This window comes from Cryptomeria japonica, chromosome 9, assembly GCF_030272615.1.
Source record: "Cryptomeria japonica chromosome 9, Sugi_1.0, whole genome shotgun sequence".
Taxonomy (NCBI): Eukaryota; Viridiplantae; Streptophyta; class Pinopsida; order Cupressales; family Cupressaceae; genus Cryptomeria; species Cryptomeria japonica.
The window spans coordinates 206,463,637-206,479,798 of NC_081413.1; the positions used below are offsets into that span (position 1 = coordinate 206,463,637).

The following is a 16,162-nucleotide window of genomic DNA, read 5'->3' on the forward strand; positions in this document are numbered from 1 at the left end:
AAATAAAATGTTAAAAACTAAAGCAGTGGAAATAAAACAAAGTTGTTTTTAACAGAAAACTGATGTCATTGAATTAACAATACTTAAAATCTTATTTTTTTAATTTATAATTTGTTTTATATTATTTTAATAACTAATATCTTTTATATCTAATGTTTTTATATTTTGATATTTTTGTTTAGTTACTGCATATAATATTAATTTTATGGTTAAATCTTTATTTTGTCAGTATTTCAATATTTTAACAATCATTTGTATGGATATACCCAATTTATATTGAACCAGAGGTCCCACAAAACTGTGAACCTCAAATCCATACTTCGGTGACTTGGACTTGAAAGAACCCTTAGAGGTTCTAAGGGGCGTCACATGCTCATATCCTAGAGTCTGATGGCCTTGTGATGGATGAAGTCTGCAAAGGCCAGCGGGCACTGATAATCCGTGTATGGATGACGAACATCCTGAACCAAGTCCTAACCAAAGTAGCCAATGTACCGTTCTTAAGCAATGAGAGAGAGTCATGGGCTAGTAAGACACAAAGATGCCAAGGTAGACCTTGCAAAATAAGGGATGACCTGTTAGCTGCCCTAATAGCTTCTACTAGTGGAATCGCATCACCTGAATGATAGAATGTGAGTGCATGAGATAACATCATGATATTATTATTCTAAGAGTTATTGAATAAAGCCTTTTTGGTGCTGCTATGTGGAAGCAAATGACAGGAGTGGTGGTTGTAGGTGATTGTGAGTAAGAGTACTCTGTAAAATGCTCTGAATTGGCTAATGTCAAGGCACCATAATGCTTTTAGAGAGGAATTTTTATTGGCGCCTAAAAAATAAAGGGAGGGTAATGGTGTCACACTAAGTCCGAAGAAGCTCCGATGATCCAAAGTGAGGAAAAGAGTTGTCAGCATCTAAAAAGGTGTCAAGATGTCAAATATGGTGGCATTATGACAACTTCAAAATAGTTGTTGTTGGATAGTACCATAAACCAAGTCTTATTTGAATCTTGTGCAATGGCACCACAGATCTGATTAGGGAGGTTTAAAGGATTGCATGGGGCATAGAAAGGTCAAGATGACTTCATATGGTGTTTTAGAATAAGTTAGTAAACTTGGACGGGCTTAGGGGAGTGGTCAACAGGTGTGACAAACCTAAGGAAAGCATATTCGGGGTGGACTCCAGGATGCAATTGCTGCTTTTGAAAAATTTTCTATACAGGGGACTCATCACAAGGTTACACTTTGTCTCATATTATTTCTTTGTACTTCATGGCTTTATATATATATTGATTTGTCTAGGTTTAAGTCCTCTTGTTTTACCCCCTACTTTTATGTTTTTACTAGCTTAATTTAGATGATTTATTGTTGGCAGTTGGATTCCTTCATCAGTCCTTTTTGCTATTTTACTCGTGTCTTTTTTTACCTACTTTTGCCATTCATGTACATTAATATAGATTCTTTCTGTGTTTCTTGTAGAATCTTGTGTACAGTATGCAGCTCATTTTAAAATTTGAGTTGGCTTTCTAAAATTGTTGCACATGGCTCATTTCTGCTTTACTGTTCATGAAACATGACAATATAACAATAAGGGCTGCCTTAAGAAATATAAAGGTGATATTTATCACAATTCTAGTGAATATGTTTCAATATTTCAAATTAAAATGTCAAATTTGATTTTATCTTGTTTTTTATTAAGGCTGGTTTGATTTGCAATCTTACTTGAGTGTTATAGACATGCATTTTAACACTATGTTGGATAAATGGCCCATGGTTGTCAGACAAAGTGGAATGCTTTCCAAGTTAAATATTTTTCTATTGGTTTGAGCTGCATGTTCTAGCAAGTTGATTTTATTATTGCCAATCTATGATGGATTAGTCATTTGATTATTTGCATTTTATGTTTTGGAGGTCAAGTTATATGTTCTTAACCACCATTTGAGTTTCATCTGTAGTGGTTTTCCTGATTGCAAGGTCTTGAGCTGGAAGCCTCGAGCCTTATACTTTCCTAACTTTGCTACAAAGAAGCAGTGTGAGATAATTATTGAACTTGCAAAGTCAAATCTTCGGCCTTCATCACTGGCCTTGCGAAAAGGAGAGACTGCAGAAAATACAAAGAATATAAGAACAAGGTACTATGTTTTGTATTCATTGCTATACACAGTGTTCAGTTTCCCTTCTCGTCCTTTGAAGTGAAATTAATACCTTTTCAAGGATACATTTCCTATTTTATTATATGACTAACACACCTTTCTACCATTGTAACCAAAATTGAATTTATTCATATTCTGATAATTCTGCTTATTTTCTGAGAGGAAATGTAATTGATTTACTAATTAAAAATCAGCAAGAAATGAAAAAGCAATTGAAAAAAATAATTAGTAAATTTATGCTAGTGGAAAAATTAGCTGGAGTACTTATGTTCATATGGTTTCTAAGAAAGGAATCCTTCTTAATTGTTTTTGTTTCTAAGCCATGATAAGTTAGTTCATTTTCTACTATATACAGAATCACCTCAAGAAAGAAAGACAATAATAATAACAATAAAATAGCCTATCTCTCCCAAGGAGCTTTATTGATTAACTAAGAAAACTTTTGTCATTCTGAGATTTAATACTTTAAAAAAGGAATACAGTACTTCTGTATATTTGAAATGTTTGTGTATGCATTTGCATGCCTATTTATGCACTACTGCCACACTTTCAGGCTTCCACCTTTTTACACACAAAACAATCTATCTCATGCATGCATACATGTATATCGCTCTCTCTTTAATGTACTTTTAGAACCATTGACTGGTTTTGGGCATTAGTAGAACAACGTTTTGTTTATTCTTTTTGTTTATCTTCTTTTGGTTACAAAAGAAGGATGCACCTTCATAAACCAAATTTACACATAGAAGACACAGATCTGTACATTCAGGCTAACTCTCATGATCATCCTGCACATTAAGCTAGAGCTTTAAAAAACATTGGCAAGTAGAGCCTTGAGGATATCTAATTAAGAACATTTTGTTTTGGAGAAAGAACACCTTAAAGAGGTATTGAAAAAGAATGGGTGCAAAGAGAAACAAATTAAAAAGGCATTTTCAAAATGCAATTGTAGAACAGTTACCGAGAAATGAAAATGGTGAACTTGAGCAAAAAAGAAAAGTAATGTGTCCTGACATAAAGTACTCTGTGCATAGAATCACAAAAAAATGAGAAGGAAAGGAATGGAGACTATTTTCTGGTTAATTAATATCTTTAAGAACAAGTTAAGGTCATCAAAGGTTGAAAGTGACCATTAAAAGAGTATTTGAGTATATATGATAGAATGATAATGTGGAAGACCATACATTGGTGAAATTGCGAGATTCATCCAAACCAAAATCAAGGAACATGATTGAGATATAAAGCATTATAGGGTGGCAAAATTGGTCTGCAGAACACTCTCTTGCAACAAAACATGGTATTTGCATTAATGAAGCAAAAGTGTTGGCTAAAGAGCCTATTGTGTGAAGAGGCACTTGAGAGAAGCTATAGAGATTATTCAACATGATAACAATATTAATAAGGATGAGGAATGAATGATTACATTGATTAGTAATTCTTGGAGGCCTTTAATCAGTATTTCTCTGAGTTTGTAGGGTGTCTTGCAATCAATTAGATGAAAGGCACTGTACATTGCAGCTAGCTTTTCTGCTCTCGCAGAGGTAAGTCTATTCCTCTTTAGAGAGTGGATAAATCTACATGTGGATTAGTTCCTCTCAGCAGAAGCGGAACAAGAAACCTATGAGAAGACGAATGGCAAGTGTGTGTAATCAGTATTTTAACTTTTTAAAATTTGTAACCCTAGAGAATAAACTGCAGAGAGAAAGCGTAAACATGATAACACGAGATTTCACGTGGAAAACCCTTTCAGGTAAAAAACCACTGGACAATGATAACTTTTATTTTGAAAGAATGCACCAACCCAAATTACAAAAGTGAGCACCAACTCACTGAGATCACTCACTCTCTACTCTCTAGAAGCACCAATTTCCCCAGCTGAAGCACCAACTTAAGTTTCTTTTAACAATGCATTTTCACTGCCAAATATCTACATTTGTCAATACTACTTCTCACACCAAAAACATCTATTGACCTGCCCATATATTTTAGCACTTTCTCACATAAGGACAGTTCATTCCAAGAAAGATCAGCAGCAAATATGAATCATGATTAAGCAGTAATAACTCCAACCATATTCATGCTCAGATATAGATGATATTCCTTCCACAACCCTTTGGTACAAGTGCATTATGCTAGTAATATAATCATTCTATGATTAATAGTTTAATAATGTCCCAGTCCAACCAGAATAATTAAGCTTATGCATGATCATTATCCCACTTTCAGATATACAGGAGCAATCTCGACTCCTCTTTGAATGTCAGGATCATTCCCAAGAAGCTCACGCACCAAGAAAAACTTAATACTATTCAAGCTTTTGACATGAAACTCTCACTAGGTAATATGAACTGCTGAGACCAGATTCTTTAACCCTAGATTTCCAATGTGTAGCGATACCACAGGAAATATTCACAACACTGTCCCCAGTATTCACATAGCATATATCTTTTTCATTTTGTGCAAGAAGGGCTGTTTGCACAATCAAAGATTCTTCTAAGACTTGTTTCTCCTTTTTCTTCCAAACTTTGGTACTCTCCTTTGCTTTGTCCTTTGTATCAACCTTCTTAGAGAAATCTGCCATACCACTCATACAAACTCTTGCAGTATGACCAAAGTTATTACACTTATAACACATAACATTGTAACTCCTTAAAGGAGCAAGAGAGATCCTATTCATAAGTTTGATTTTTTTTTTTGCAAACATTCTACAATTGATTGCTTTGTATCCAAATAATTGCAAGTATAACAATAACGATTAAAGAAAGAATTGTTAAACTTGGTCATATGTGCTTGTCTTGAGATAGGAGGCCATTTACAAGCATTACTTCTGATTTTTGATAGAGAATTCTTTGAGCCATCACCATTGAATGTCTGCTGTTCTTCTTTTGTAGATTTAGAACATTGACGCTCTTCAAGGCCAACTCCACCTTTATCAGTAGATTGTTTTTGTGAGCCTAAGATGTCATTCAATGTAACTTTTTTGATTTATCTTCTGATGATTCAGCATTGTAGAAGATTTATCTAACTTTCTCAGTGAGGCAATTTGAGCTTTAAGTCTCTCACAGTTTTCTTCTTTAAGCTTGAGCTGACTTCTGATTTCTTCTTCTATTTTCTTTCCTTCATCAATCTGAATCTTCAAATCAGTATTAACTTCTCTGCATTTTCTAAAGCTTGAGATATCTTGTTCCTTTCTTCATTTCCTTCTTGTAACAGCAGCTTCAAGTTTTGATTTTTCTTCCTGAGTTTCTTGATTTCATTTAAAGAGTTATCAGCTCTTGTTCAAAATCAACTTCTTCCTCTTCTTCATCAAAGTAGTCTTCTTTTTCTTGATTTTCAGTGATTGTTTCTTCTAGGTCCATGAATAGAATCTAATCATTTAAAGACTCATCTTCACTAGCATCTGATGAACAACTTTCCTCCTTAGAGTAGATACTCTTTTTGAAGTTTTGAATCTTCTTTTCCTTTCCCTTGTATTTCTTTTTACTGAACTTAGGCTTCTTTTCATAGTTGCTGTCTTCATTCTTCTCATATGGACATTTGGCTGCAAAATGTCCTACCTTGCCACAGTTGAAACACTTGAAAGGCAACTTGCTTTTATATTTACCAGAACCCTTTTTTAACTTTCTAATGAAGTGTTCCTCTTCACAATCAGATTCTTCATCAAAACTTTCACTAGACACACGTTCCTTTTCTTTACCTTTGTTTGAAGCTTTGAAGGTAGTCTCTCTTTTAGATGAAGAATCAATATTTGTTCTCATCGCATAGGCTGTTAAAATTCCATGAAGCTTGTCAATAGTCATCTTGTCAAGATCAGCGATCTCTTCAATTGCTGAAATTTTAGCATCAAACCTCAAGGGTAGAGACCTTAAAATTTTCTGAATAACAATATTGTCATCAACTTTTTCACCTAAACCCTTAAGAGAGTTTACAACTTCAACTCTCAAGAAATAAGCAACGACATTCTCTTCTTCACACATTCTAAGACTTTCAAATTGCATTCTATGAGTCTGAAGTTTGGCCTTTTTAACCTTTTCATCTCCTCTATATGCATTTTGGAGTTTCTTCCACATGGCATGAGCTGTATCACAGTGCATGACCTTAACAAATTCTGTCTTTGATAAGCCACATAAAATTGCATTCATGGCTTTGGCATTACTTTCAAAAGCTCTCTTCCCATCAACGCTGTTGGGGGATTTGAAGGGATTGTATAGCTAGACACTACGTTGTTCCAAACATCAAAGCCAAGGGACATAAGATGGGCTTGCATTCGAACACACCAAAAAGCATAATTGGAGCCATCAAACAAGGGTGCTCCGTTTGTAGCAAGTTTTTCAAGAGCATTCATTGTCTGCTATTAGGATCAATTTCCAAGCTTTTAAGCTCTGTTTCTCAAGGTATTCTGCTCTAATACCAATTGAAATGCACACAAAAAATATTGAGAGGGGGGGGGGGGGGGTGAATCAGTATTTTAACTTTTTAAAATTTGAAACCATAGAGAGAGAAAGTATAAATATGAGAACACAAGATTTTACATGGAAAACCCTTACGGATGAAAAACCACGACACAACGATATCTTTTATTTTGAAAGAGAGCACCAACACAAATTACAAAAGCGAGCACCGACTTACTGAGAGCACCTACTCTCTAGAAGCACCAACTTCGCCCAGCTGAAGCACCAACTTAAAAGTTGCTTTTAACAACTCATTTTCACTGCCAAATATCTACGACTTTCAATACTACTCACACAAAAAACATGTATTGACCTGCCCATATATTTTAGCACTTTCTCACATAAGAACAGTTCATTCCAAGAAAGATCAGCAGCTAATATGAATCATGATTAAGCAGTAATAACTCCAACCATATTCATGCCCAGATATAGATGATACTCCTTCCACAACCCTTTAGTACAAGTGCATTATGCTAGTAATATAATCGTTCTATGATTAACAGTTTAATAATGTCCTAGTCCAACCAGAATAACTAAGCACAGGCATGATCATTAACCCACTTTCAGCTATACATCAGCAAACTCGACTGCTCTTTGAATGTCACGATCATTCCCAAGGGGGACTTACGCTCTTGTTGTCCTTCACTTCTCTTGGTGCTATGGCTGGAACTTAATCATTGGATATTGCAGGATTGTGATGCTTCTTCCTTGAATGGACTTAACTGGAACTGAAAAAAAAGGACAAAAGGGAAAAGGTTAAGAAGTTCTAATCTACTCCTAGGGACAATGAGGGTAATGGATCATGCTCCAATGGATGAATTCCTAGTAACCAAGTCCTTTGCCATGTTCAACAACAACTCCACGAGAACTAGTGCAATCTTCCAGAGATTATGCAAAGAGTTTTCACGTCACAATGAACACCATCATAACGAACAATGTACATTCAATGATAGAAGTTAAGCATCCATATAAAAAAGGTTCAGGCTAACTTTACAATGCAAATAGAAATCATCTAAGTGCAAAAAGTATGAACCATTGAAATTCATCAAACATTGTCACATTCTCCATCAACATCAATGCACTTCTAACAATTTGAGAAATTGGAAGAACACCATGTAACAAGTTGAAATAAACATGAATCCCCCATACATTCAATGAGATCAAATTTTATTTCTCCAAGTCTTATAACAATGTCTTCTCCTTCTCCTACTCTACCACTCTAAAGAGCAAGAGCTCTCTATTTCTAATGAGCTATCTAATGATTTACAAATGAGAAGGCATGGGCCTTTTATAGAGATCCTTCCACAAATGAAACACCAAGATTGATTTGCAATCAAGGGCCGAGATTACAAGATGGAACCCTAATTAGGGTTTTAATAAGAAGAGTTTCTGTGGCACAGAAAAGTGGGGCCAAGTCGACCAATACAAAAATTACATTTGGGGACACTTGTCTTTCCAAATATAAACCAATAATAAAATATTATCAACACCTTCTAGAACCTCTCTTGGATAAGTCGGGTTTATTGAATCTGGTCACGTCAACTTGGAGACATTCAATTGGCCGGAGGTGGTGATGGGCACCACCTCAACATGTTGGACGCTACGTGGATCTGGTAACTCATCACGAAGAATATTGCATTTTGATTGATTGTGATGGAGTATATTCCCAAATTGCATCATTTGGACCAAGGTTCTAACTCTGATCAATTCTTTTGGAATTATCCTTGTATTAGAATATCCTTATTTCCATTTGTTTAATGGTTAATTATGTACGATATTGTAAATATTAGAATGTTTCTATTCTTGCTTCAGTTATCGTTCGTTTCTAATTAGAAACATTGATCATTAGTAAATACATCAATTTTTTACCAAATACTAGCGTATTATGGTATCAGAGCATAGGAAAATATTTTCGAAATTATTTTAGTCAGATTTCTGTTTGTGTTCATCCGTGGTTGGTGCGAGTTCGTTTTTTTTTTTAAAGCCTAGAAAACATGTTTTATCGCATCTGATCTTTCTGGATTTCTGCATTCTTGTCTTTGCTCGTCGAGTTTTTCATCGCGCGATTTCATTTCGTGTCGGTTTTTTACTTGTGGATATTTTTTTTCTGCGCTTGTGATTTGGTTTCTCTGCACATGTGGGTTTCTCTGTGCGTGAAGGTGTTTGGTCGCGATTTTTTTGGCGACACCTCTCTGTGTTATGCCCGCATGAAATCATTTTCACCTACGATCTTCCTCCATTTTTCTGCATTCGTGCGTCTGTAAAAATCGCGCTGTTTTTCATCTTGAAATCACGCAGTTTCTATTTCGTGATTTTTCGCGGTTTGTGGTTCATTTCTTTTTCACGATTTTTCGCAATCTTTGGTTCGTTTTTATTTCGCGTTTTTTTGCCATTTTCTGCCGTCTAGGGTTTCTTTTTAACCCTCTACGTTTTCCAGCAGCCAATCACAAAGAATATTTGGGTTCTTTTTTTTGCAACTAGGGTTTTCCCTATAACTCTTTGGGTTTTAGTCCAATTCAAAAAACCGAGAGCAGATTCTTGGTGAATTTTTTGGAAGCTCATCTAGGTAGTAGTAAGATTTTTTTGGGTCCTCCAAAAATCCGTACATTGGGATCCGTGTCGGAAATATTTTTCAGATCTGCCTCGAAGTCAATGCTTGTTTTTGCCTCTGTTTTCTTGCACTTGTTGCGTTTATGCGAATTCACGCGTTTAAATTTCCTACCTTGATATTCGTGCCATTATTCGATCAACTAGCTTGGGCCTCAATTTTTCCTGATGACATCTTTGACGAATATTCTACTTGAGGGAAGTCAGAAATTCAACAACAGAAATTACAATACCTGGAAACAGCGGATGCTCACCATTTTCGAGTTTCGCGTTATTGACCAGATAGTCCTTGGAAAGACCAAACGTCCTTTTGTAGCCGGTCCTGATTAGACCAAGTTTGATGAGCAAAATCATGAAGCTGTCATGCTCATCAAGCTCTCAATGACCGACGATCAGCTTCCTCAGATTCCTTCCAGCAAAACAGCTGCCAAGATATGGGAGCATGTCAAGACGCTGCATGAGACATCTAATAAGAGCAAAGCCTTCTTCCTGAAAAATATGCTCTTCTCTATTGTCATGGATGAGCGCAAATCCCTTCATGATCACTTCACTCGAATAAAGGATATTTGTGACCAGTTAGAGGCCATTGGTCGGCAAATGGAGGAGGACATGGTCGTGATCACTTTGAAGAGCTTACCAAAGTCCTATGAGCATTTTGTCGAAACACTCAACATCACTTCTATCGGTGTTGATCTAAAGATCGCTGATCTCTGCACTAAACTTCTGCAGTAGGATCGGTGGAAGCAACAGTACGGCAACAGTACAAGCTCATCCTCTTCAGAACAAGCATTTGCAACTAAATCCTTTTAGAAGGATAAAGGCAAATCACATTCTTCTCAGTCTTCTCAGCAAAAATCCTCTGATCCGTCATCAGAAGGCTCGAAGAAGAAAAATGTTCAGTGCAATTACTGCCATAAGTTTGGTCATATGAAGCTTGAGTGCCGTAAACGCTTGGCTGCACAGGCTAAGCAAAGTGGTTTGCAGCCGAAAGCAAATGTAGCAGAGCACACTGAGCAGAGCGAGTCTGCCTTTTACGCCTTCAAGTGCTTCACGCCACTTCACTCATCGTCAAGATTGGTTCATTGATTTTCAGCCTTACTCGAATTCAGTTATTTTTGGAGAAGGGGAAGAGTACACAGTTGTCGGAAAGGGCAATGTGTAGATTAAGTCTGGAGGGAGGAAATTAATTTTCCTCGATGTGTACTATGTTCCAGGAATGGAACTCAACCTCCTCTCAGTTAGTCAAATTCTGAGACATTCTCCTCGGCTCGATGTGACCTTCAGTTCACATCAGTGTAGTATCATTGATCGGGAGACTCAATCTACAGTTGTTGTGGGTCTTGAGGATCATGGTCTTTTCAGACTAGTTGACTTAGGTGATTCTCAGGAGCTTGCCATGGCAGCCAAACGCTCCTCTGTTAGTACACTTTGGTATCAGCGTGTTGACGTGTATTTTGTACACAATCATACACAGAATAAAATACCATTAGGCATCTTATCCTCTCTTGAGAAAATAGTCTCTAACTGCTGAAGATCTACAAAAAGGATCAGTTAGGTGGACTCCAAGGTTCTTTTAGTGGGGTCTCCACGTGTGGACAAGCTTTTTTAGTGGTATGATGTGATTTGCTGTTTCCTTCAAGGCTTCTTACGGATTCAATAGTTCGAAGGTTTTACTAATCTAAAAAGAACTTTCAAAAAATGGAAAAAGATAGGGTTTAAGAGGTCTAATCTAGCCTAACCCTATGAACGACTTAGCATGAATGAGATTTGGCAAGACTCAACCAACTTCAATTTTGCCATAAGATAACAACTTAATTGAAATTAGTGCGATCTTCTAAGGTAATAATGGTATTCAATGCATCAAAGACCAAGGACACTACTACGAAGGTACATATCCTAGATGCGAAAATGCTTGAAGGTTAAGGACTCAAAATGTTTTCCAGTCGACCACGCAAGGCGTTCCTACAATCAGCAAGAAGCTAGTGGTTTGGATTGCGAATCCTACCAAATATCAAATCTCACACTTAGCCTTTCAAATTAACAAACTACTTTGATTGAGCGAGATTCAAGTACATCCAACAACCATGAAGATAACTTAAGAAATTTGCAACAAAACACCATAACTTCAATATTTTATTGATTTCCAAGTCATCATATACAACAATTGCTTGAACTTCTCTCTTCAAGACTCAATCTTGCTACAAAATAAAAATTGCTTACAACTCTAATTTCTCAACTCTATTCTCTATTTCTCTATTGACTATTCTGTTACCAAATGAAATGAAAATGGGGGTATAAATAGCATCCCCAATTACAATGAAAGGTCCAGATTGAAAGTAAATCAATGGACAAGATCATGACACCTAAACCCTAATTAGGGTTTGTTACAAATGACCTCCCTTTTACTGAACAATATTAAATACATAGCCAAATATTAAATTTGGCACAAAAATCTAGGAGGTATCAGCCAATGAGAAATAAGATGTCATGTCATCTGTAACAACCTTTCATCTAGAATCTTATTCCCTTTCCAATTCTCTTTCTTAGCATATGCAATGAATTTTGTCACGATTCCTTCGATTTCTGTGCTTGGAATCTCGGGAAGATTCTTGATACTCTCTTCTAAGTGGATAACCTGATCAAATGCATCTAGAAGAGCTGTGTCCCAAGTAGGTTCAAGTTCCTTTGTTCTATCAATCAGGAGCATGGTGGCATACATTTGATCATACTGCTCATCTGTAACATCTGCGTCCTTGCGGAAGATGATCTTGATTCTATCTTCAAATTCTTGTAAATCCACATCTGTCTCGACCTCGATCCTTCTGCCAAGAATGGTACGAAGTACCTCAAATACTCTGTCCTGGATCGGATTGATCACCTCCTCAACTTGACCACATCTAATACTGATGTCCTCAAAGAGAACACTCTTTATATGGAGTAAGGTTGACCACTGAAACAAACTGTGAGAATCGCCTTCCAAGATCTTCTCTTGTGCTAAAATTCTTCTGGATGTATGTCTTATAACTTTCAAGACGGGAATGACAACGTCCTTGGTATGGGCAAATGCAGCTACTGTTGCCATCAATCTGTGGATTATCTCAAGAACTTGGATAGCCTGGTGGGTGATCTTCGACATCCTTGTAATAAACTCAATGGCCACCGTGTGAGATCTATCCATCCAATTACATGTACGCTGGACCATATTCCTGAATCTTTCTGCTTCATTGATTGATTGAAGGGGCAATGCCTGCAATGGTGATCTAACTGGATCCTGACGTCCCAAAGGTTCATTGATGTGACTGAAATATGTTCTCCATGCACCGACCTCTTTCTCAAGCTTTCTATTCTTCTCTACTTCTTCTCTAAATTTATCCTTCAATGCCTCAAATGTGTCGGTGGCATCATCTAAAGTCTGCTCTGCTGTGGATGGTCCTAACTCAATAGTCTGTATATGATAGTCTTCTGCTAGGATCTCACCCTCATATTTGTCTGCCGCCGGTGTAGCTATCTGCAGTTTTCTAGATCCAGTCTCATCTCGAATCATCTTGGACATCTTTGTAGCCTTCTTCTTCTCTGTTGTCATATGTGAGCGTCCAACAAGGCTCTCTAGATCGATTGCACTGTCCTCGTCCTCAATTACGATCACCCTAGTCAATCTTTCCTTCAACCAATCTGGGATATTTGATCTTGTCTCTTGAACTTGAATTTCTTTGTGTACTACTTCTTCTTGTCTGGGAGGAGATGTTACTTCATTATCATTATCTAAATCATAGTCTTGGAGAGATCCATCGGATGAAACATGCTGTGCCTGTTCTTCCTCCTGTCTGTCATTCTGTACCATCGATTCCATGGATTCTTCCACTCGAACTGTTCTATCTTCTGGCCTGGAAGAAGTACCTGGTGTTTGATCTTTGTTAGCACCTTGCTTTTTCTTGGAAGGCTCTTTCTTTTCTGATCTTTCCTTTCTCTTTGAACCTCTCGAATGGAGATTGCCCTCACTGGCACATCGAAGGTTACCTTCTCCTGAATTCCTAGGATTAGGATTGCCTTCACTAACACTGGCTCCACCTTCGGCTGGCTTTTCTTCCAAAGTAAAAGACATGGCTATGCCTTGTTCTCTCAACTTCTGATGTTGAATGTCTACCCATCTGCGAGTACAAGACAAGACTGGTGCCATCAAATCATCTAAATCCACGGCTTCGGGCTCATTCCAATTCAAACTTATTGTTTTGCTCTCCCTATCATATGAAGATTGGATGTGCCTGCCGTTGTCTTGAGCTTGGTCGGCTACTCGGTAAATCTTACATTTCCTGATGAAATCCAAAGGCAATCTAGAATGTATCTTGCGTTTTACTTCAAGATCATCTAGGAGATTCATCATAAAATCTTCAATTTGGTACTCATGTCTAAATCTTCTACCGACTGTCTCCTCTAAATGTCCATGTGGATCAAAACTATTCCTCCAAGCAAAAGATGAAAAAGGATACAAGGCTAACTCCCTCTCTGCGTCATCCATGGCTGAGACATTGGGACATACCTCAACTGAATTACCCAAAATAATAGGTACCTGAACTCCATTCTGATGTCTGTGTCTGAATGCCTTCACATATGCTGCCAACTGCCTTGTTACTTCAAGTAACACAATCCTGTCTGTCGGGTATCTCGGCAACATATATGGAGGTAAAGGACATCCATACACTCTAATGTAAGTGAACTTGGGAAACTGAATGAACCAAGCACCGTACCTCTTGATTAACTCCTGGGCATCCTGAGATAATCTATTGTGAATCCCTCCTTGCAACGTCCTTGTGATGTTCATCGTGAAAGTATCATTGATTAACTTGTAGTTCTTCCCTGGTGGATGATGCAAGTGGGTATAGGATTCACAAACTCTGACCTCGCCGGGTCCTCTTCCAATCACTCCTCTGTGGGGTAGTCCTGCGTACTCAACGCTCCTGATTAAGGCATAGATGACATATGAACTCATGTGGAAGGACTTAGTAGCCCTGAGTCTTCTCAACTGTACGTCTAAGCAATGGCTAATTATCCTAGCCCAATGTATTGTACCCTTTCCTTGAACAATCACCTGGATGAAATAAAACATCCATTTCTCAAAATAGAAGGCATGAGGTGCTCCTGTAACTCTGTTGAGCATGGTAATCAAATCTCTGTACTCCTCTTGGAAATCGATCCGGTGTGGTGTGTTCGGTACTTTGCTCAGACGGGGACGACTCTTGAGTAGCCAGTTCTTGTTGATTATGCTTAGACAAGCATCTGGATCATCATCGTACACTGATCTGGCTCCTTCAATGCTCTTGTATATCATGTCCCTGTGCTCTGGAAGATGGAAGGCTTCACTTATGGCTTCCTCTGAAAGGTACGCCAAAATGTTTCCCTCATTGGACACAATTGTCCTGGACTGTGGATTGTAATGACGGGCACACTCGATCATCAACTCGTGGCACTGAATAGCTGGAGGAAAACCGGCCGCCTTGATAATGCCACTCTCTATTATTCTCCGGACGACAGGTGATGGCTTGCCGATGTAAGGGACCTCTCGGAACTTCTTCATGCTAAAGTTCCCCAAGTTTGTATCTCCAATGTTGCTCCACTTGGACACGATCTTGGTCTCCACCTCTTCAGTCTTCTGATCTTCTTTCATGAGAGCCGAGCGACTGGTGGATGCTCCCGCCTTTGGGGTCGCCATACCTACACAACATTTCATTATAAGAAATAGATTTTGCAATAAATAACGTAGATAAGAGAGATAGATTTTAGGAAACCTCATGATAAGTCCCTAGAGTTATCATTTCCTAAAATACAACGATTGAGCTAAGAGATTTTAAAATTCAAAATTTGAAATATGACGATGAATGAATAAAACAATAGTAATTAAATCGCCATACCTCGATAGAGAGCTAACTCTAGAATGCAAAAACAAAATTTGCCTAAGCAAAATTGAGGTATAAAGATAATCTTCAATATGATCCCCTCAAATTTGATTTCGCCACCTCTGGAGAGAATGTGATCTTCAATTTCGCACAAATAAATCACCAAGTCCTTAGCAAATTCGCCTTAGGCGTGGTCTTGGATGGATCTTCAAATTCGCTCTACCTTTGATCTTCAATGCAATTCGCACCTCTTCCAACACACTTCGCACGCCTCACACCACCTTGGGAATGTCTACGCCACCTTTGGTTTGAAGTCGCACCACCTTTGGAATGTCTAAGCGCGCCACCCTTGGTCTTCAATGCAATTCGCACCACCTTTGGAGTGTCTTTGCCACCTTGGATAAATAAAACTCGCACTATATTCGCCTCTTGTCAACTCGCATAAAGGAAGGTAAAAATAATGGTGTAGAAAATGATAATTCTACCCCCCTTATATAGCGCTTGCATCCTTTACCCCTTAGGCCGACTTAATAAAAACAAAACCATTTTTTAAATGATTTGCAATGAAATAACAAGGCCGACCTCCATATATGAGCGCTCAAATCGATTTTTTTATTAATTAATTAATTAATTACTAATGCCTTGCGTTTTTTAATTGCAAATTTCGATTTTTAAATAAGGCAAAAATAATTAATAAATGTTAACGCCACATTAAATGCCAATAAAAATGGATTTTTTAAATTTTAAATTGATTTAGCATTTAAAGTAAATTCGAATTGTTTAATTTGGCGCCAAAAAATATGTAAATAGAGGGACGTACCTCATCGCTCTGGTCCCTTGATGAGGGACAGGAGCGATTCACCATCTTTGGCATGATTCTTGCGTTTTCGACGTTTAATTCCTTCATTTCCACGTCCCAAATCGATCATCTGGTGGTCTTTCGAACTTGAATTTCTTCCTTGTGCGAGCAAGTGCATCCTATGACCATTATCGCCCTGGTCCCTTGGAGAGGGACAGGAGCGATCTCCATGTTTTTATGTTCATCTTGTATCTTTGACCTTC

The 16,162-nt window shown here is 37.7% G+C and overlaps 1 protein-coding gene across 2 annotated transcripts in view; it reads left to right on the forward strand.

The window, feature by feature from the left end:
- LOC131044529 (probable prolyl 4-hydroxylase 9) overlaps positions 1–16,162 on the forward strand; it is a 126,533-nt gene that overhangs the window by 27,918 nt on the left and 82,453 nt on the right. For both annotated transcript variants that reach the window (XM_057977874.2, XM_057977875.2), the window contains exon 3: positions 1,973–2,130. In XM_057977874.2, coding sequence (XP_057833857.1) covers positions 1,973–2,130 — 158 coding nt within the window. The remainder of the gene's footprint in view (positions 1–1,972; positions 2,131–16,162) is intronic.